This window comes from Cetorhinus maximus, chromosome 5 (assembly GCF_964194155.1).
Source record: "Cetorhinus maximus chromosome 5, sCetMax3.hap1.1, whole genome shotgun sequence".
NCBI classification, from domain to species: Eukaryota; Metazoa; Chordata; class Chondrichthyes; order Lamniformes; family Cetorhinidae; genus Cetorhinus; species Cetorhinus maximus.
The window spans coordinates 100,567,685-100,590,378 of NC_135883.1; the positions used below are offsets into that span (position 1 = coordinate 100,567,685).

At 41.2% G+C, this 22,694-nt stretch overlaps 1 protein-coding gene and 1 non-coding gene across 2 annotated transcripts in view; both read right to left on the reverse strand.

The window, feature by feature from the left end:
* The window catches only part of slc35f6 (solute carrier family 35 member F6), a 35,502-nt gene extending 13,466 nt beyond the window's left edge, over window positions 1-22,036 (reverse strand). The window contains exon 1 of the mRNA XM_078542259.1: window positions 21,871-22,036. Within this exon, the coding sequence (XP_078398385.1) occupies window positions 21,871-21,947 (77 nt within the window). The 5' untranslated portion in view covers window positions 21,948-22,036. The remainder of the gene's footprint in view (window positions 1-21,870) is intronic.
* Window positions 20,787-20,997, reverse strand: LOC144681159 (small nucleolar RNA U3). The gene has a single exon (XR_013576695.1). It is a non-coding gene; the product is annotated as a small nucleolar RNA U3 (small nucleolar RNA).
* Window positions 22,037-22,694: the final 658 nt, after the last annotated feature.

The window sequence follows — 22,694 nt, forward strand, 5'->3', positions numbered from 1 at the left end:
AGCATAACTCTTTTCAAGAATACTTACTGTATTTTGTTTACAGTTCACTCCTGCTTCCACCCTTCCCACTCCAAGAAAAAACATTTCTTCATCCCAAAAGTAGTTTACAATTTGTACTTAGTGCCTTAAAACCTGATACAAAAGGCTCAGTCTCTCTTCCCCCACCCCAAACAAGTTGCACTCTCCCATTTGTAAATTTTCTGCTTGGTTATCATTTATTCCATGTTGTCCAATTCAGATCATCTAATGTTGGACATTATACAATCACAGGCTGATAAGTGTGCAGCTAATACTTTTCCTATTGTGAGCAGTAATGCTGTATCTACAATATCCAGAACATACTAAGCACAGAAGAAGTGCAACTCCCAAGCTACCTGACATGAACACAAGTGGATTGGGAAGAGCTACAACTCCTATAGTTGCTATGTCACTTAAGATTAGAGCAGGGTGCAGCTTAAGTCACATGGTGCACACATTAGGGAAATTGTCTGAAAAAAAAAATGAACAGTGGAAATCCCCAGCATAATGGTGAAAGTTCCAAATTATATCACAGATGAAAGAGCAAACAAGAATTTCAAAGTGTACAGGGATTCAAGTAAGGGGAAAGAATGCTGCAAGGATGTCAGCAATTTGATTTTAGAAAATGCCAGATTAGCTTGACAATAGAAAAGGCTATTTGAACAAACCACAATTGTCAACATATGGCCAAGCTGCTATTGAAATACAACACAATGGACATGTGTGAAACAAGAATTTTAATGAGATTAAGTTCCAATCTTGTTGTTGGTTTCTCAATTTTAAAACTGTAGCAATACATTCCAGTCCTGGATGAAAAAATCTCTGCAAGATGTGGAGATGCTTGGCCAGACCCTGGGGACATGGGCGACGATCCAGTTAGGGGCCAATAACAACTTGTTTAATAGTAGATGGGTTGAGATTCAAGACACCTGCTTTTGGAATAAAGCCACAAGATTCCATGGGTTTTGAACAAGAAAAAAAAACTTGACTATACAAGTTCAGAAAGCCAAAACAATTCACAAATCTGGTCTTACCCTGAAAATGTTAGTTCAGATACATGCAAATTAAACAGACAAACTATTGTCAGACACACTACACTAGAGTAAATGACAGATGCAACCAAAACAGATTCCATGGATTTCCCATTCTATCACCCAGATTAGTGTCAAAGAATCACACTGAAACGTAGTCCCTCAAGGGTTTCTAATCTCCACCATTGAAGATCCCTCCTTGGAATTCTCTCCAAAAGTCTCTCCCACTTGGATGGCTTTAACAAGGCCCACCTCAGGTGTTTCAATTTCACTGGGAGATTCCTTCCCCCTGGATTCCAGAGTACACAACACTAGCTTACAAGCACACAGATCTATGGAGCAGTAGGTGTTCTGCTTGGCACAGCCAAAGGGGTACCTTTGCCCCAACAGCCTCTTTAAAGTCTGCTCCTCACAGCTCTTAAATGGGACCTGTTCCTTTTCCCTTGACACTTGAGGCAGTCAGTTTTGGGAAGTCAGCCTGCAAGAACTGTGCACTGACTCCCAAATGGTTCTGGCAACTTAACACTGAGGGACCCACCCTTGTTACTAGACAGTAACCAATTTAACAAACATTGGAACATCCTGTACGTTAAATGTTACAATTTCCACAGGCTGTTAATTTAGCACCTAGGGACAAAGATCAGTGATTTCATGACAAAGATTAAACAAATGGATTCTCAAGTTTTGGCATGAGCCAGGTTGGGTGAGGTGACTGCTACTGTGATTTGAACTGGTCCTTCCAGTTAAGTAGCACCAAATATATTTGTTTACTAGCTACTGATCAAAGAACCAAATGCATTCATCCTATACTTGCTGCAGTCAAAGCAAAACTGGGCAGCTAACTTAATTGCATCATAATTCTCACCACAAAGTATTACCTGGTCAGCAATTGTGCAGGGGGGAAAAAAAAAAGAGTGCAATGACAATTCCATGCTTACTTTGCTGTTTGGTTTAGATGTGTCTGGACATTTCAGATGCATCAGCAAGATGCTTTGCTTTGACTGAAAATCTCTCCCACTGAAGGTTGGAAACAAACCTGAGGCATTGCTCAGTGGCCCAAAAAGGTAGGTAATGTGGTGTCTCTGGGCTCCAGTGTGGGGTTGTTACAAAAGATATTTCCCCCCTGCAAACACACCAACTGCCATTGTGAATGAACACTCAGAAATACTCTTGTAATGCAAGAGCCAAGGGTAACAAAATCCTACACTGCACATAAGCTACTGGAATCCATTTGCCGCCAGGCTAGTCAAGAACTTAAGTTTCACATCAAGATGTAGTCTTCAAAAGCAACATGTGGTGAACTACTAACCCAACTTCTCAACCTTTGAATACAAAATTAGATGTTACTAATTTTCTCCCTGTAAATATATTCAATGTGGCTTAAAACACCTTTTAATTTTATTATGCTTTCATGGGATATGGGTGTTGCTAGCAAGGGGAGTATTTGTTGCTCATCCTTATATTTCCCTTGAATTGAGTGGCTTGCTAGGTCATTTCAGAGGGCAGTTAAGAGTCAACCACATTGCTGTGGGTCTGGAGTCACATTAGGCCAGACCAGGTTAAGGACAGCAGATTGCCTTCTCCAAGATTAGTGAACCAGATTGTTGTTTCTTAAAAAAAACTGTAATGTCCAGTGTAATGTGTAATTTGTAACTGGAGACCCCATAGCCCAAGCTATCAAAGAGTGTTACAGACAATGATCTGATCTCCTATTGGAGAGCACAAGATATAGCAGATAAAACACCAAACAAGGCCAGATATTTTCAATCTTTAAGGAAGAATTGAACCAGTTTCAAATGAAAAACTCCCATTCAGCTTTCATTAAACCTTTGTTTGAGACCAAATATTAGTTGACCATCTACCATCATGTAACATGGAAGATGCTGTGGGCCAGAATGGAACACAAGTGCTCCTTGGACCTCCTGTGACGAGGTCCCTTATGTTGTTTTAGTTGATTGCTTTGCTAGTGGGAGCTCCAGGCCTATTCTGCACTCGTGCAAAATCTCGTCAACTTTCTCCTCCATCATGAATTCTCATGTAACAAACTGGTCACACTATTACAAAATTTTACATATCCCAGCTCCTTGGGATTATACTGCAAAGAACCAACTGATCCTACCTCAAATTACCCAGAAATTTGAACTATTTAATTACAAATAACATGAAAAGGTAGAATGCATGGCATGACTGACTGTGAACCCACTTCATCTGAAGATTGCATTGGGCCCCGAGTGTGCAAAGCTAGATCACATTCAGATTTACATTTCCTAGTGTGCAATGTGCTATATTCACTCCTTCAGTGTCTGGAACCCATTATTAGCGAGTCCCCTTAAGTTAAGGCACACCAAAAAAAAAGTACCTGTTTCTCAACAGAGTGGTCTTTGGGATTCTGTAAGAAGGCATCCAAGCTCAAATCATAAAATTTAACATGTGCAGGTGATTTTGTTGGGTGATAAGAATGTTGGCATTATCCCCAAGGAGTTCCAGGCTGTTTAGGGGTTTAATTTGAATGAAGGATTAATGCAAGATTGTGACAATCACCAAGAAACAGCTTGCGGTTTCCACCAATGGAATATTCAGCTAATAAAGTTAGATACAGGAGGTTGGAGTAGTTTGTACACTGCTACATCAAGCTTGGCAAAAGCACTACTTTAAAAGAAACTCTTGCTCAGCATTCAGCCACATGATAGATGAGATGAGTCAAACTCATGCTCCAGCTCAGTGCGGGGAGCATGTTTATTAGAGGAACTGCTGGCTTCTGAGCCCAATTATGCATTAAAAACAGCTGGAAGGTTGGAGTTGTCTACCACAATTGTCATGAATGCTAATTAATGCTGCCTATTGTGTACTTTGACAGCCAGTGACTAGCCTCTTGTAATGTGGTATATATCTAAAACAAAGCATCTACTGCAAGATGTAGCCAACTGTTTGGTTAGTGCAGATAATGTTAAATTTCAATTGGGTGTCTTTGCTGAGGTGCAGTGTTGTTGTGTACAGTATGAAGCCAACACTAATTCATTGAACTACATTAGACTCCACTATTGATTTTCAATTCCAACATTTTCAGAAGCCATTGTTCACTTTTCTAAAATCCTTTTTGGTACAGCTATAGAATTGCCATGTTATTTCTCCACCCCCACCCCGTCCCAAACGACTGGACATTTCTCACTCCATTTCACCCCCACTGAAAATTCAGAGTAATTGCAGATCTGCTTTTTACTAACTTCTGTAACCACTAAGTAGAAGTGTCAGTGGCTTTAAAAAAAAGGTTCTCGTGCACAATAGTGTTGAAGTGAACTGGCCACAGTAGAAATCACTTTAGAACAGGCAATTTCTAGTTTTAGGAAGCAGTTATCACAAAAAAAATCACTGATCAGTGTTCCTACAAATCAGGGATGTGTCAAATGCCAATATTTGTGTGAGCTGAAAAATTTTGTAGGGAGTCTGTTCTATTTGCTGGTATTATTGCTTTAATGGATATGGTCTTAGAAAGTTTAAGAGCATTAATTTTAAGACAATTGGATTGGATTCGTCCAATTATGCTTGGCAAAGTACTGCAGTGGTTTGCTGTTGCCTTCTGCAGTATGGCTGACCAGAGAGCAACTGACAATGCCCCTAAAAGTTACATATGGCACACTGCCACACAAATGCTCAAAAGTTATATTTCAAATAAATGCTAACAGTTACATTACTTAGCATCTCTATTAAAAGGGAGACCTGAGAAACATTTCACTGCTAGCACAAACATGTTCCTGTTTAAGAAATACTTGTGCTAAAAAGTTGTTAATGAAATAGCAAATGGTTTGCATTCATCAGATCATAAAAACTTTAAACCAAAATTGTGCAATTAAAGAGAGTTTATTGTTGCTTGATTAAACAAGTTTTTACTATTTGCACCTTAATGACTACAAAAGGGGATCAAGAGCATATAATCCAACAAAAGCTGAACACAGCAAGCAATAACCTGGACTACAAATATTATAGCAAAAACCAGGAGCTCAAATGAAAGTGCAACAGGACAAGGCCTTATGATTAATATACCATAAACCTTATGGTAGAAAAAATGCAGTTTAGTGGAATCAGAAATTACACAAGGGTAGCATGGTGCACATTTGAGATTTATTGGACGATTTCTTATTGCCAGAAAAGTTATTGCATTGTTAACACTTAATGACAAAACAACTTGGAAAAGACAGACCAAAAGCTGCCAGATATATTTTAGTGCAGAGAAAAATACAATTGTGGGAGGAGTAATATGGTAATGGAGGGTTTGGCCCCTCCTGATGACATCAGGAGTCACGTGACACCATACAACTTCACTCACAACCACAGTCTCGAGCACACCTGATTCCACATCCTGTAATGAATTAGCGGACCTTGTGAAAACACCTCCAGCCGAAGCCATCCATAATAATGCAGTGTTCTAAATGTAATGCCAGAGTGTAGGGTCCTTAACTTGCAGAGAAAGAGAGAGAAAAGGGAGAGAGAGAGAAAAGGGAGAGAGACACATGGCACCATACTTGCATGTTTGGCAGGAACCTACTGCTGACGGTGGCACAAAAACCTGACCCACAGCATTGAAGGGAGATGCAATATCTGCTGTGAGAATGATGAAAAAGCTTAGTGAAGATGCTTCAGCAGCAGCTTAAAGATCAAGTGGTTATAGATGTGGAAGTGGCCAGAGTGGGCACCAGTAAATTCAAGGAAGCAGAACGTCATTACTGCCATAAGAAAGGCTATGTGGTAAGGTAAAGCTGAAGCAGCCTGCACAGCAACAAACCAACATGACTGAATTAAAGAATACAGCAGAGACTGAAGCTGTCAACGCTAAGTAATTCCCTGTATAATGTAACAGTTGTAAAAACCAAACCTAACACTATCACAATCTAAGTTAATCAGAAGCCACTAATAATGGAGGTGGATATGGATGCCTCAACTACAGTGGTGGGAGAGCACACTATCAGATACCCTAAGGAAGGCAGACAGCCAATAAACCTGGAGCAAAGCCACCACTAAATTAAGGACATACATGGGAGAATCCATTCAAGTAAAGGGCATTGCCACCATACCAGTTTCTTACAAGAGACAGCCCAGCTGCCTTTAATAATTGCAAAAGGAGGACCCCAGTCCTTTAGGCAGAGACTGGCGACAGAAGATCAAGCTTGACTGTTCTGAGATATTCAACCTCAAATCTGATGGAGTTCCAGAACTTCTCAGAAAATACAACATGTTCTCTCAGGATGAGTTAGGAGAATTGCAAGGATCCCTCAGGACAGAGTCAGTTCCTTTGGAAAATCATGGGAGAAACAAAATTAATTTAGTGCCACTCTGAGCAAACTGATGAAACAGTTGGCAGAGAAGACTCAACAAATGTCCAATATTCCAGGAGGAAGCCAGAGATACAAGAAAGAGGCTGATGAGCTAAAGAATCAGTTAAATGAAACAAAAAAGAGGCACTGAAAGGAAAAAGTTGTAGAACTTTCCAAGATGCGAATTGGTAATGAAGCCATGGGTAGCTCAACTACCAAACTGAACTGTGTTAAGATTTCATCAGAGAGAGACTTGGCTGACTGAAATCAAAATGAAGGACAAAGCAAAAAAGCTCCATGGTAAACAGAAGAAAAGACAGAAATCAGATTAGAAAAGGCTAACCTAACTGGAGCTCAGGGAACTAGAATGAAGACCATTGGATTCTGCAAACATACCGAAAATCATTAATGGGTTTATTCAGCAAGGACAAGGCCATCCCACCAATAGCATCAGCAAGGATACAATGGGCTCTGACATTATCTGCATATGAGTATTTTATGTACTGTCCTAGCCTACACATTTGAGTGTATCTGCAGTCATCTCCCATTGCCAGACAGTACTGTGCATGCTCCAGTTCTGCATGAATTAGTGCTATTATTAAGCATTTAGGTTCTTTGCCTGTGTGCGCAAAACAACTTAGAAATTGGACGAACAGAGATCCAATATTATCGAAAGCCAGAATCAAGACCATTCCATGTCAGGCAGGCAGAACTGAGCTGCCAAGGTGGAATGGTGTTGTTTGGGTGGTGGTGTCATCAAGAGCTGTGGTTCCACCCCCACCACAAAGCAGAGAGCCACTCTTGTCCAGAACTCCATAGTGCCCACCCACACAGATCAAAAAATGAAAATGCCTGCGCCAAGCTATTTATGGTGGCCAGGCATTGGAGATCAAGCACTGTCTCCACTGTCAGCAACAACAGAAGTTGCCGGCTCCCTTACATCCGTGGGAGCGGCCTGGTTGACCCTGGGTTTGATTATATATTGATTACATAGGACCATTCTTGGGTACTATTATGACACAGCTGATGGTAAAGGCTGGAGTTGTTTAAATCACAGAGGGAAAACCATGACCGAGTCCCACGAGGGTTTTTATAAAACAATGCACACACACCTATTTCTTTGAATGTAAATTTTCCATTGTATCACAAGGCTTTTAATTTTTTACCTCTAATAACATCCTTTGATTCCACCAATTTTTAGTAAGCCAAAAAAAAAATTACTTTGTATCTTCTAGCTAGGTGCAAGATTTCACTCATTCTTTTGAAATGGTTTATTTAAAAATGCAAATTGCCCCCTTGACACCATGTTCCTAAACTTCCCCATGTTTATCCAATTACCATTTCAAACCTACTTTCTATACAAAGCCTCTGGACCAGCTGGCTTTAATTCAATTAAGACATACATAGACATCACCAAACCCTATTTCAAAAAATAGTTTCCAATAATATTATAGACATCAATCTCTTCATAACAGGTACCATGTTCTTGTTAACTGTAGATGCACATTCCAAATGGATGGATGTATATGAAGTCAAGTTGCCAACGTCAAACGCAACTAGAGAAGCTACATCACAGTTTCAGCATACATTGCCGACCTAAAATTGTCGTTTCAGATAACAGCACCACTTTTACCAGCACAGGAGTTTCCGAAATTTATGTATCGGAATGGATTCAGACATTAAATAGCCCCTTACCATCCCTCAACGAATGAGCTAGTTGAGAGGGCAGTATAAACAAAGTATGGCATGAAAAAGCTATTGGAAGGCACTCTGGAATCTTGACTTTCCCACTTTTTCCGGTTATCATACAACAACACATTCAACAGTCTGAATTATTGATGAAATGTTGCCTACATACATGATTACACCTGGTGTTTCCAAATTTAGAGGGGAAGGTAGAGCGCAATCAAAAATTTAACCTTGACAAAATTCGCACATTCACTGTATTCACGCAGAATTTTGACAATGGACCCATTGTCTCAGAGACTGGTCCATTATCTTGCCAATGGAAAGTGGGAGATAGAATCATCCATAAGCACAGATCATATTCCTGCCGGAGAGACTTTCCAACAACCAGCTATTCCGCCTGTGATTAACGTTGATCAATCAATTCCCAAGGTGACAATCGACCTAGGCAATAGACATGCCCAATGTCTCTGTAGAGTTGCCAAACCCTGAACTGCCACATTCCAATGGTGAGTCTCAGTTCCAAATCCTGTCGAGGAACCTTAAGTGGAGGAGCTACGTCACTCTAGCTGTATAAAGAGAGAGCACCTCAGACTAGATCTTTAATCACCTGAACCTGTATATATGTATGTTGTTGTTGGATGGTCAGAAATTGTAAAAAAGTGGGAGGAAACATAGTAACTGAAGGCATAGCTTCCTGCGATCTCAGGGGTCACATGATGTTCTGTTAAGGCGCTGACCAATGAGCCTAAAGTATGGGCAATCTGGGGCTACCTGACAAGAATCCCGATAGAGCTTTTCAGGTGCTACACGCCCTAATAAATTTCAGCTGTTTCTTGTTGAAATCTGTCTGCTCCGTCAAGTCACTACAAGTAGAGGAAATGTATCCTACATAGTTAAGGGGATATAGCATTGAGACAAAAAGTTAAAATAGAACATATTTATCAAGCTGTTGCAAAAAAAAAAATTCACAAGTTAGCCAATATACTAAGTCACTCACTGAAGTCACTGTGGCCAGAAGCACTATTTGTAGTCAAATTATGTTTAGCTCATTTTATTTGGAAAAAAGCTTATATTTACATACAGCTTTTGACAAAATGTTCCAAGGTGCTCTACAGAAGCATAAAGCAAAATTTGACCCTGAGCCACACAAAGAAATGTGAGGGCAGAAGATCAAAAGCTTAGTCAAATATTTTATGGTGAGGAGTGGCTTAGAGAGGGGTTTCCAGAATAGGGCCTTTGCTTCTGAAAGCACAGCCAAAGGTGGCAAATTAAATGCTCAAGAGGCCAGAATTAGTGCAGGTGAGGGTTGTGGAAGTAGAGGGAATGAGAGAAAGGAGGGGGTGAGGCCATCCCTGGAGGATTTGAAAACAAGGATTGAGAATTGTTAAAAATTGAGGTGTACCTTAATCAGAAGCCAGTGTGGGTCAGTGAGCACAGGGGGCAAGGGATTTGGTGCGAGTTAGAACAGAGGTAAAAACAAAAAACTACTGCGGATGCTGGAAATCCAAAACAAAAACAAAATTACCTGGAAAAACTCAGCAGGTCTGGCAGCATCGGCGGAGAAGAAAAGAGTTGACGTTTCGAGTCCTCATGACCCTTCAGCAGAACTGAGTAAAGTTAGGAGAGGGGTGAAATATAAGCTGGTTTAAGGTGGTTGGGGGGGGGGGGGGGGGGGGGGGGGAGAAGTTGGGGGGGGGTGGTGGTTGTAGGGACAAAGTGATACAGATGATCAAAAGATGTTACAGACAAAAGAACAGAGAGGTGTTAAAGGTGGTGATATTATCTAAGAGAATGTGCTAATTAATAATGGATGGCAGGACACTCAAAGTACAGCTCTAGTGGGGGTGGGGTGGAAACACTGACAGGGTATTATAGTTATAGATTTAAAAATAATGGAAATAGGTGGGAAAAGAAAAATCTATATAAATTATTGGAAAAAAAAGGGAGGGGGAAGAAACGGAAATGGGGGTGGGGATGGGGGAGGGAGTTTAAGATCTAAAGTTGTTGAATTCAATATTCAGCCCGGAAGGCTGTAAAGTGGGAGGAGTTAAAGGAGAAATTGTTCAGTGTGAGAACAAGTTCAGCCAGACAGAGGAGAGCAGTGGTGGATGGGGATTGTTCGGGCCTCTGTTCAAGAAAGAAGCTAAGGGCCCTCAGACCATCCTGGTGGGGGATGGAGGTGTAGAGGGATTGGACATCCATGGTGAAGAGGAAGCAGTTGGGGCCAGGGAACTGGAAATTGTTGATGTGACGTAAGGTGTCAGAGGAATCACAGATGTAGGTGGGAAAGGACTGGACAAGGGGAGAGAGAAGGGAGTCAAGATAACGAGAAATGAGTTCCGTAGGGCAGGAGGAACAGCACCTCATCTTCCCACTAGGCACTTTACAGCCTTCCGGGCTGAATATTGAATTCAACAACTTTAGATCTTAAACTCCCTCCCCCATCCCCACCCCCATTTCCGTTTCTTCCCCCTCCCTTTTGTTTTTTCCAATAATTTACATAGATTTTTCTTTTCCCACCTATTTCCATTATTTTTAAATCTATAACTATAATACCCTGTCAGTCTTTCCACCCCACCCCCACTAGAGCTGTACCTTGAGTGTCCTGCCATCCATTCTTAATTAGCACATTCTCTTAGATAATATCACCACCTTTAACACCTCCCTGTTCCTTTGTCTGTAACATCTTTTGATCATCTGTATCACTGCTTGCTTGTCCCTACAACCACCACCCCCGCCCCCCCGCCCCCGAACCTTAAACCAGCTTATATTTCACCCCTCTCCTAACTTCACTCAATTTTGCCGAAGGGTCATGAGGACTCGAAACGTCAACTCTTTTCTTCTCTGCCGATGCTGCCAGACCTGCTGAGTTTTTCCAGGTAATTTTGTTTTTGTTTTAGAACAGAGGTAGAGTGTTTTTGAAGATCAAGTTTACAAATGGTAGAAGGTGTCAGGCCAGCTTAGGATGGTGTTGGATTTTATCAATTCAACGTAACAAAATACTTAGATGAAGGTTTCAGCAAGAACAGAGTTGGGCAGTGTTAAAGAGGCAGAAATGAGCAGTCTTTATGACAGCATGGTGTGGTAGAAGCTTATCTCAAAGTCAAACAGCACCAAGGTTGAAAACAGCCTGGTTCACCCTCAGCCAGTTGCCAGGGCAAGGGATGTAGTTGGTGGGTAGGGAATGGAGTTTGTCACAGAGACTGAATAAATGACTTTTTTTCTCTGCCCCTCCCCCCACCACTCCAACATCTAATTAGAGGAAATTTCTGTGCATCCTGTATAGATGGTCAGAGAAATAGTCTGATAAATTAAGGGGAGGGGGTCACAAGAGGCCGTTGCAAGGTAGTGTTGACTGTTGTCAGCATGTATATGGAAACTGATGCTCATTCAGGTGATATGAGGGGGCTGTATGTCAATAAGAAACAGGAGAGGGCTCTAAAGGATAGATCCTTTTTTTTGGGGGGTCGGGGGGTGGTTTGCAGGGAGAAAGACAAGTCATGGAACCAATGAAGAGAAGCCATTGAAAAGATGATTCTCTGGCTAGTGAGGGATAAGATTGGAACTAGCAGTTCCACCCAGCTGAATGATGGCAGAAAGGCATTGGAAAAGGATGGTGTAGTGAACTCAAATCAAAGGCTGCATATAAAGTTAAGAACGAAGAGGAACAGTACTTTGTCACTGTTCAGTTAGCATAACATCCATCATTGGGAAAATGTTAAGAGTCCATTATAAAGGATGTAATAGCAGAGCATTTAGAAATGCATAATATCAAGCAGAGTCAGCATGGCTTCATGAAGGGGAAATTATATCCAACAAATTTATTAGAATTCTTTGAGGTGGTAACAAGCAGGATAGATGAAGGGGAACCAGTAGATACAATATTTGGATTTCCAAAAGGTGGTTGATAAGGTACTGCACATAAGGCTACTTAATAAGATAAGAGCTCATGGTGTTGGGGGGGTAGTATATTATCATGGATAGAGGACTGGCTAACTAATAAGAGTTGGGACAAGAGGGGCATTTTCAAGATGGCAACCTGTGGAGTGGAGTGCCAGAGGGATCAGTGCCAGGGCCACAATTATTTACAATACATGTTAGTCAATTGGGCGAGGGAAGTGAATGTATTATCACCAAGTTTATGGATGAGAAAATGGGTGGGAAGGCAAGTGGTGAGGATGACAAAGCCTACAGAGGGATATAGACAGGTTAAGTGAGTGGGCAAAAACTTGGCAGATGATATATTGTGGGAAAATGTAAGGTTATGCACTTTTGGCAGGAAGAATAGAGGAGCTGAATATTACTCAAATGGAAAAAGACTGAAGAAAGCTGAAGTACAGAGGGATTTGGGGGTCCTCATGCATGAATCGCAAAGGACTAGCATGCAAGTTCAGCAGGTAATAGGTAAGGCAAATGGAATGTCGGCCTTTATTTCAAAGGGAATGGAGTATAAAAACAGGGAAGTCTTGCCAAAACTATTCAAGGCACTAGTTAGACCACATCTAAAAAAACTGAACAGTTTTGGTCCCCTTATCTAAGGAAATATATATTGGCATTGGAGGCAGTCCAGAGAAGGTTTACTAGGTTGATTCTGGGTATGGAGGGATTTTATGAGGAGAGGTTGAATAGGTTGGACCTGTACTCACTGGATTTTAGAAGGATGAATGAGGCAACCTTATTGAAACATAAGATTCTTAGGGGGGCTTGACAGGGCAGATACTGAGAGGTTGTTTCCCCTTGTGGGAGAGTCTAGGACCAGAGGGCATAATCTTAGAGTAAGGGGTCATCCATTTAAAATGAAGGGATTTCTTCGGAGGATGTGAATCTGTGGAATTCTTTCCTGCAGAGGGCTGTAGAGGCTGAGTCGTTGGTATATTCAAAGCTTAGACAGACAGATATTTAAACCAGTAAGGGAATCAAGGGTTATGGAAAAGGCAGGAAAGAGTGGAGGTTTGTCAGATCAGCTATAATCTCATCAAATAGCAGAGTGGATGCAACGGGCCAAATGGCCTATTTCTGCTCTGTCTTTAAGTAAATATGAAGCAAGTGGTCCCTTTTTTTTGAAAAGGACAGTCAAGTCCCTGGAAGAGTGAATGGATGAAGTTAATGGAACCCATCATGGATCTATAAATGAAGATTTGGAATTCAAAGATAGTGAAATCAGGATACTAGCTCGATGCATCTACCTCTTCTCAAAGGAATTTTTGATCAAGTTACTTAAAACTAGTTCTTATGGTTTTGCAGGTGAATTAAACAAAAAAAAAAATAGCCAAGAGCCTGCAAACAAAAAAAATGGTATTCAATGGAGTTGCTTCTGAGTGAGGTCCAAGAACTGCCTCAAGGATCCAGTCAAACTTCCCTTCTATTATTGGAGGGTAACAGCCAGCACAGTAATTAAATTTGCAAATGATACCAAATAACTTCCTAATTACAATGGTGACCACACTTCTGAAGGACTTAATTGGCTGTAAAATGTTTAGGACATGTTATGAAAGGCATGATAAAAAATATGCAAGTTCTTTCTTTCAAAGCTAGTAACCAAGATGGAAATAGATTGAATAAATTTGAAAACTGGATGCAAGACTAACAAAATGTACAGTGTCTTTTCATGTAGGCAAGGCTGCAGATTATGAATGTAGGAACAAAGGCAGAATGTATCCACAAGCAATTAAGGAATCTTAATGCTCAGGGTTTGAATCAGGAGACTATAATCAAAGCAAATGTAGAATCCTAGCCTCATTTTTGGTCCCCCATTGCAGCAAGGAAATTGTGATGCTGGAGAAAGCTCAGGGATTCCTTCTCTGCACCATCAGAATAGACCTGCCATCTTGGGTTTGTACTTTTGAGGAAGTCAGATCCCAGACACAAGATGTGTTAAACATGAACACCGTGCAAGTGTATTTTACACTTAGGTGGTGATAGAATTATTATATCTGAAAGCAAGTTAATGATGCAATATAAAGTTTGGTAGTCAACACACACCCATGTGAACAGAGGATTCCTGATTTAGCTACAAGTATTTTTTTTAACCCCGACGCTTGGACATGAAGTCAACCAAATGATGGTGTGATCACGTATAAGGCCCAAAGGTCTTTTCCTCACTTGAATGGTGCAAAGAAAAACACCTGCCTGACATTGCTGTATCCTGATGGTTTGATGCAATTAGGTGGTATATACACACCATTCTCTGGAACAAATCTAAACACACCCAATCATTAAGCATGCTCTTGAGCCAACATTCCTTAGTCTCTAATAGAGAACTAGGTTTAATTAAAAAGTTAATTTTAGAAATCTTATACATAGCTAAATGGATCTGTGAGCAATTTCTGCTGTGTAGAATTCAACACAACTCTAGACATCAGATTTGTCCCAACCTTGGAAGCCAATTGGGAGATTTGGACCCTGTGACAGCAATTATTAGTTATTGTTTGGTTAAAGGACATGCATCAATTGCAAATTTATACCACTGCTTTCAAGAACAGCCAAGTTACAAATTTCTAAAAATTCTGGTTTTATAACTGGTCTACAATTTAAATGGATGATCAGTCATTAATCGAAGTTCTGACGAAAGATAATCAACTGGAACATTGGCTGTCATTTTCAGTTGCCAGTAGGGTCAGAAACAGGTTTAGGCACCGTTTGAAAAGTTATATTGCAGGTGGGCAGTACTGGATCCTGCCACCTCTGGAATATGACAATTTTCAGAGAGTATGCAAAAACAAGGAACCCACTTGCCTCCAACTAACAGTCTGCCAAATTCCTGGAGGAGCCTGTTAACAGGCCAGAGGGGACGAGAATGTAATTTTAAAAGCTGAAGCTAAAGCCCAAACAGTCTGGTGCATGTTAGCACACAGCTGTCAGGTTCAAAGGGAAGAGCGAAGGATCTTGCCAAATGAGGTAAACTGCACCATTTGGTGCAATTTGAGCTTTTGGCACCACCATCCATTCCCCTCCCCCACTACAACCACCACCCAAGTAGTACTTCCTGCCCCATCATAACTGCCATCTGCCTTTGCGCAGGCATCTGCCACCTCCTGGCTGCACTTGGCACCACTAATTAGGTCAGAGGGCATTTACATTAATATAGCATCACACGATTGATGCAGCTCAGGGCCAGGGTCCAGAAGTTATCCAGGTGTCAGGTTCCCTACCCAGATTTGAAGATTCTCCTATTAACCCTTTCTTCCTCACCCCACCCCATGCAACAGATCAGTTGCATCTCCAGAACTCTCAGTACTTGTTATTAATCAAGCCACCTTACTCAATTTATGTTTGGAAGCAAAATACACTGATGCTTTGTTGGAGGAAGTTTTACATTAATTGGGTCTGCAGAACCATGGTCCTCAAACCTGCACATCATGAACTTGACAGTATTTTAGCTGGAACACTGAGAAACTATACAAGTAATCCTACATTCTACCACCAAATGTACTGCGTTACATCTGCCTTCCAAATGGATACCATTCAGAATTCTGTTGAGGCCTCTTGTTCCTTAAATGCCAAATACAAAGTTTCTCTGACTGAAAGCCAACTTCAAGAGCATAATAGTTTACTTTTTCCCTCTTTTGTAAGGAAAAAAAGGAGGCCAAATCACATTTATCAAAAAGCATATTTCCTAAATCAACTCCTCATTAAAAACTCATTGAGGCCCTGATTTTTCATCTCCAAGAGCAGTGCACAACAGACAAGAATCTATTAGCACACACTTGGTCACTGACCCCATTTCAAAGGTTGTCCTAATGAGTTTGTGAGGAAGCAGCAGACATGAGTGATGTCCTCATGGAGCTTTTGCCAGGAGTGGCATAATGCAACTTGTTACAGCTGTAGCCATATCTACAATAAATACTTAGCCCGAGAGGGCTTTGAGACATGGAGACAACAAGGTGGGAAAGTAGGCTATCCCAGCTCAGGGCTTCTATTAAATAGTTCCTACTCTTACCCTCCAATTCATCCTTGCACACTGAAATATACATCATATCAAGTCACTGGAAAGCATCCTTTAAAAAGGAGTTATGAAGACCGCACTAACATTGCAGATGCTGAAAATTGACAATAAAAACTTCCTCCCTCCCCTCAACCACCACCACCCTCCCTTGGATTGCCACATAAAAATGGAGTTGACAGTGGATACAAAGACCAGTTGAAGAAAATTGTATATATGTCCACAGGATCCAGGGGACTGGAGAAAGCAACATGGAACTGCTGGGAAGGCACTGATCCAGCCTTGGGAGATGGCAAAATTGCTGGACATGGTGGGTGTACATCTACAGTGGCTGTGACCTCCCTGTAAAGCAGAGCCTAAAGTTTCCACACACAGGTCATCCTATTCACAAAACAATGTTTAACAATTCTTGATTGTACCCTCCTTTCATCAAGATCCATCACAATGGGTTTGTCGGGAAATTAGTGAAAGTGACATTGGGTGATTTGGAGCACAAGGGAATCAGGAGTGGAGGGAGAGCATGTACTCTTTTCAGTAAAGGATATATTAAGAGTGTTAGTTGACACCATTAAGTCCACCAACGAACTGGAGAGAAAATAGTGGGTACTTAGAACAAACAATACCTTGATATGCAAAGAGTCATGAGATTGCAGTACTTCAATGAGCAGTACTGCAGCAACTTCCTGGTAAAAGCATGATAATTTCTCCAGCAAAATGCAGTGTGTGGAGTATAACTATATGCATAAAATTAAGCCTAATAGTCCTCAGACAATACAATATTCACCATCTGAATGGAGGTATCAGTCATAAAAAGTGTGCTCCGAATCTTTTTTGTGTGCACATCTGAAAAGCCTGTTTTGAATAACTACTCATTCGTGAAGCATGTATGTAGATGTAATGGACAACTACAGCACAAATCTACATCCATCATTTGCAGCTTTATCTGAATCATGGACAGTTTGTGGGGGGTGCGGAAAGTATTGGCACCTTATCTGAACAATTAGTGTGATCGCCTCTTAGGAATACAACTTCAATGCCGGTGGGGTGGGGGGGGATGGATGGTTTGGATAGACAGTATCCCAAATTTAAGAACACAATGATCCAGATATAGGCCACTGAACACAACCCAAAGACAATAATTATAAGCAGGAGTAGGCCATTTGGGACCTCTACCATTCAATACAATTATTGTGGATCAGATTGTGGCCTCAACCCCCTTGTCAATTAAGAATCTGACTCTGCCTTGAATGTATTCAATGACTCAGCTTCCACTGCTCTCTGGAAAGGAGAATTCAAAACACTAACAACCCTGAAAAAAAGATCTCATCTCTTAAAATGGGAGATCTCTCATTTTTAAAATTGTATCCCCTAATTCTAGTCTCCTCCACAAAAGGAAATATCCTCTCAGCATCCACCTTGAGAAGCCCTCTCAATGTGTTATGCATCAAGATCACCCCTCAAACTCCAATGGATATAGGCCCAACCTGCTCAACTTTTCCTCAAGATAAGCTCTTCATCCTAGGCATCAGTTGAGGAGGTGGTGGCAGAGTGGTATTGTCACTAGATTGGTATTTCAGAGATTCAGGATAATGCTCTGGGTTCAAATTCTACCATGGAGTTTGAATTCAATTTAAAAAATCTGGAATTAAAAGTCTGACGATGACCTTGAAGCTATTGCCGATTGTTGTAAAAACCCATCTAATGCCCTTTAGGGGAGGAAATCCTTGCCTGGCCTACATGTGACTCCAGACCCACAGCAATGTGGTTGGCTCTTAAAATGCCCTCTGAACAAGGGCAATAAATGCTGGCCTAGCCAGTGATGCCCACATCCTATGAACGAATAAAAAAAAAGCTGCGTGAACCTTCTCTGAATTGCTTCTAATACAATTATATCCCTTAAATAGAGGCCGAAACTGTACATAGCATGCAGTTTCACCAAGGCCCTGCACAGCTGTTGCAACACTTCCCATTTTATGTTCCATTCCCTTGCAATAAGCATTCCATTTGCCTTCCTAAGCATTTGCTGTACCCAAATACTAACTTGAGTCATATACCAGTGCACCCAGATCCCTCTGTACCACTGAGTTCTGCAATCTCATCATTTAAAATATGCTGCTTTTATATTCTTCCTGCCAAAGTGGACAAGTTCACATTTTCCCCACATTATATCCCATCTGCCAAATTTTTGCCCATTCAACCTATCCAATTCCCTTGTAGAATATATCCTCTTGATAACTTACTTTCCAACTTATTTTTGTGTCAGCAACAAGTTTAGTTATCATACATTTGATCCCTTCAAAAGGCATTCATCTGGATTTTAAATAGTTGAGGCCCAAGCACTGATCCCTGTGACACTGCACCAGATACCACTTACCAACCCAAAATTGACCCATTTATCCCTGCTGTTTGCCTACCAATCCTATATATATGCTAATGTTATCCCCTACACTACAAACTATTTTTATTTTGTGCAGTAACCTTTGATGTGGCCCTTATGAAATGGAAATCCAAGTACAGCATATCCACAGGTTTTTTTTCCATTCATTCATGGGATGTGGGCTTCACTGGCTGGGCCAGCATTTATTGCCCATCCCTAGTTGCCCTTGAGAAGTTGGTGGTGAGCTGCCTTCTTGAACCACTGCAGTCCATGTGGTGTAGGTACACCCACAGTGCAGTTAGGGAGGGAGCTCAAGGATTTTGACCCAGCGAGAGAATGAAGGAATGGCAGTGTATTTCCAAGTCAGGATGGTGAGTGACTTGGAGGGGAACTTCCAGGTGGTGGTGTTCCTATCTATCTGCTGCTATCTATCTAGGTGGTAGTGGATTTGGAAGGTGTTGTCTAGAGAGCCTTGGTGAATTCCTACCATGCATCTTGTAGATGGTACACACTGCTGCTATTGTTTGTCAGTGGTGGCGATGTGGTGCCAATCAAGTAGGCTGTTTTAGCCTGGATGGTGTCAGTCTTCTTGTGTTGTGGGAGTTGCACTCATCCAGGCAATTGAGAAGTATTCCATCACATTCCTGACTTATGCCTCATAGATGGTGGACAGGCTTTGCGGAATCAGGTAGAGTTAATCATCACAGGATTCCTGGCCTCTAATCTGCTCTTGTAGCCACAGTATTTATGTGGCTAGTCCAGTTCAGTTTTTGTTCAATGCTAGCCCCCAGGGATGTTGATAGCGTGACATTCAGTGGTGGCATCATTGAATGTCATCGGGTGATGGTTAGATTCTCTCTTTACCCTACTTGTTCATTACTTCCTCAAAAAAAAGTCCAATAAATTAGTCAAAAACTATTTCCTTTTCACAAAACCATGCTGACTCTGCCAGATTAAGATTTTCTATACGTCATATTATTAACTCCTTGAGATTCTGGCATTTTCTCTATATCAGATGTTAGGCTCAGTCTATAGCTTCCTGCATTCTGTCTCCCTCCTTTCTTGACTAGAAATGATACATTTTCTGATTTTCCAATCCACTGGGACCTTTCCAGAGGGATCGCAACTAATGCACCAGTCAAAAAACCTCATTCATTCATGGGATTTGGGCTTCGCTGGCTCGGCCAGCATTTATTGCCCATCCCTAATTGCTCTTGAGAAGGTGGTGATGAGCTGCTTTCTTGAACTGCTGCAGTGCATGTGGTGTAGGTACACCCACAGTGCTATTAGCAAAGGTTTTGACCCAGTGACAGTGAAGGAATGGCAGTATATTTCCAGGTCAGCATGGTGAGTGACTGGATTAATGGAGTCACAAAACTAGGGATCAATGAAATGGAAATGGATAAACTTGCTCGAGGCTGCCATTAGTGTTGTGGTTAAAAAAAACCACTCAAGTTTGTCAGCTTCCAATAAGCAAAGTTTTTTTATTCCAGCTATGCTAAGGAGAGATCACTTATCTTGGTTGCTTTTCCAAGGATCTCTCAGTAATACAAAGTCTGTCACAATTTAAAGTCCTTGGCTGTTACATAGCAAAAACACTTTGGTACAGCCCTCAATCACTGGTGTTGCTTTAGCACATATCCTAATCAATGAGTGGGATACTTCATGCTGCCAATATTCCCCATCATCTCAACTTTTAGCCTCAGGAGGGTTGTTATTGTCAGGGGCCTAATGACTCCCTGTTTACCCAAGTAGAGGCAGCCATTAAGTTTCACACCTTATGATTTTTAGTTGGTTCCCACAGTACTGGCTCCATATGCCTATAGTGTTGGCTATATTTCCCCCATCATTCCTAGATGGAGTTCTCATACTATATTTGTCTATTCATGTAGATCTACATTTTCAGTTACCCCAATTTAACAGTATCTGCATGCATCTAGCATGTCCCCTCAAGAACACTCAACAGGCGTTTACCAGGCAGCAGCTGACTCCCTAAGCACAAGCTCCAAAAGATGCAGTTAGTACAATTTCATTTTTAGACTACACTATGCAAAAGGAGAATGTGGAAATTATGCTTCTAATGATTTAGATAGACAGTCACATAGGACCAAGGTATTCTGATGTGATGTTTCACAATAAGTACAATGAAGGATTTATACTTAAATTGCAAGACAATTGACTTTTATGAAATCGACAGGCTGGAAAAGATATACTCAACCTTTCCTTCATCCCCTCCATTATAATAGTAAACAAAAAGATTCTCAATCCCACGCCTACAGTGAACCTTACACTGTAGTGCAAAAAAAATTCTAGGAATCTCAAGCAATCAGAAGCCAGTCCTGGATTTTAGAGGCGTAACAAATGAAAACTATATTTAGGGGACCTGCATCACTACCTACATTTCAATTAGCTACGTGAGGACTTGACTGCGTTCTCTTCCTTCAGCTCTCCACGAGAGAGAGAAGGAACACTCAATGACAGAGAGCATATGCTAAAAACAACACTCAATGCCTGCTTCCTGCTCAGAAGAGAACACGATAAATCCTCCTTATGTTTGAGAGGCCAAACACTTTAGAAACATTTCTCAAGAAAAAAAAAACTATAGACATGATCCCTAGCAGTGACAGGCACATCGAGACAGACCAAAATCATTACATTCAGGTGCAAAAAGACAAGCCAGTTGTAATGATTTCCACCACAATTAAACAGGCCAGGGAGAAACTTTCATTTTAAGAGTCCAGAAACAATTTCAGAGCCTGTACACTTTGTATTAGTACCACAGCAGCCACTAAAGTCCAAGCGAGGTGGAAACGGCATTAGTTGCTATGCTTTGGCAATGGGCTGCTGCACTCGCCTGTTTCCTTTGGGCAAAAGGATTAATCAGGGAAGGAATAAGTGAGACTTAAGCATGAACCTCCGTATCTTGAGCGTAGTTTAACCAAAAGATCAGGCTTTTTAATTTTAAAGTGCCCAGTTGGGTCTCGTAGCAAGTGATATAGCTAACATGATTATATTCCAGTTACTGCTGACGCTGTGTTTCCTGTTGGTGCAGAGGGTAGTGCTGCCTACTGGGACTTGCAGTCCTTCACATTAGCTACACATGGAGATCTTACTTAGGACACACGTTGAGGACTACAATCCCACAACGGGATCCATCGCACTGTATTTTTTTAAAAATCACCAGCTTTATTTAATGCTTAACTCAATTTAGCCCGTCTCACCAATGACCGAAATTCATGTCCACTGCTATCGAGCCTGACTGCGGGTGGTGCATCAATGAGATTAGAACTATTGCATTTGGGAGGATTACAAGTGAAAACAGGATTAGAAGATTGACAAGCAATCTCCGGGTGCGAATGGGTGTAAATCCTGGACGCGGAGGGATGATCTGCTTTAAAAAGGAAGCAGTGAGAGAAAAAAAATGCGAGAGCTCCCAATTGCAACGCTCAAACCTCCGAGAGCAGCACCGACTGTTCCGTGTAAAATTAAACATTCGCTACTCACTTGGCCGACAGGGTGTTAATAGAACCTGTAATCAGCATCATCACTGCCAGGCAAATCTGGTACTTAGTCCACGCCATACCCAAACTATCTCAATCCTACTCCAATCCTTAGCACCCTCTTCTTTTGCGGCTTTTGCAGAGAAACAGCCCTTCCGTCCCTTGTGATACAGGAACAAGAAATCACATGCTTCAGTCAGCTGAGAGTTTGACACCAGTTTGTGAACTGTGCACCGTTCGACCACCAGGGGTGATTTTATTCCAGTGGGATTCACTTATCTAGGAGGTTCAGAGTAATTTTCCAAATACTTAAAATGAAACACATCTGCACAGAGTAAATAGGTTTAGAAGGCCTTGTATTTTTGATCATTGATCTCACTCTTAACATTATTTTGATTGGATATATTGGAAAGGGAACTGTCAAGGCGTGGGCAAAGTGGGACTGACTTGGACAGCTCTTTCAGAGAGTTAGCACAGGCATGATGGGCCGACTGTCCTCCTTCTGTTCTGTATCATATGGTTCTGATTCTATGATTCTATAATTCTATGATGCTAACAGCTGCTAAGACAACAAAATGAATTGCATTATATATTCCAGTGTTCTAAATAAGGAGGCAATCTGACAAAATCAGATTTGAAATCACTCACCAGATGCCTCTAACTGTACAGATGGATAACTTTGATGCATAATGTTCATAGCAGATCAGGAGAGCCCACAGTTTAAACCTAATTTTAACTTTTACATTGATGAGTAGTAATTATATTGTTACAGTTACATTATTTCACTAATGGATGATTAAACCCAAGGCTTTCATCCAATCTGTGGCT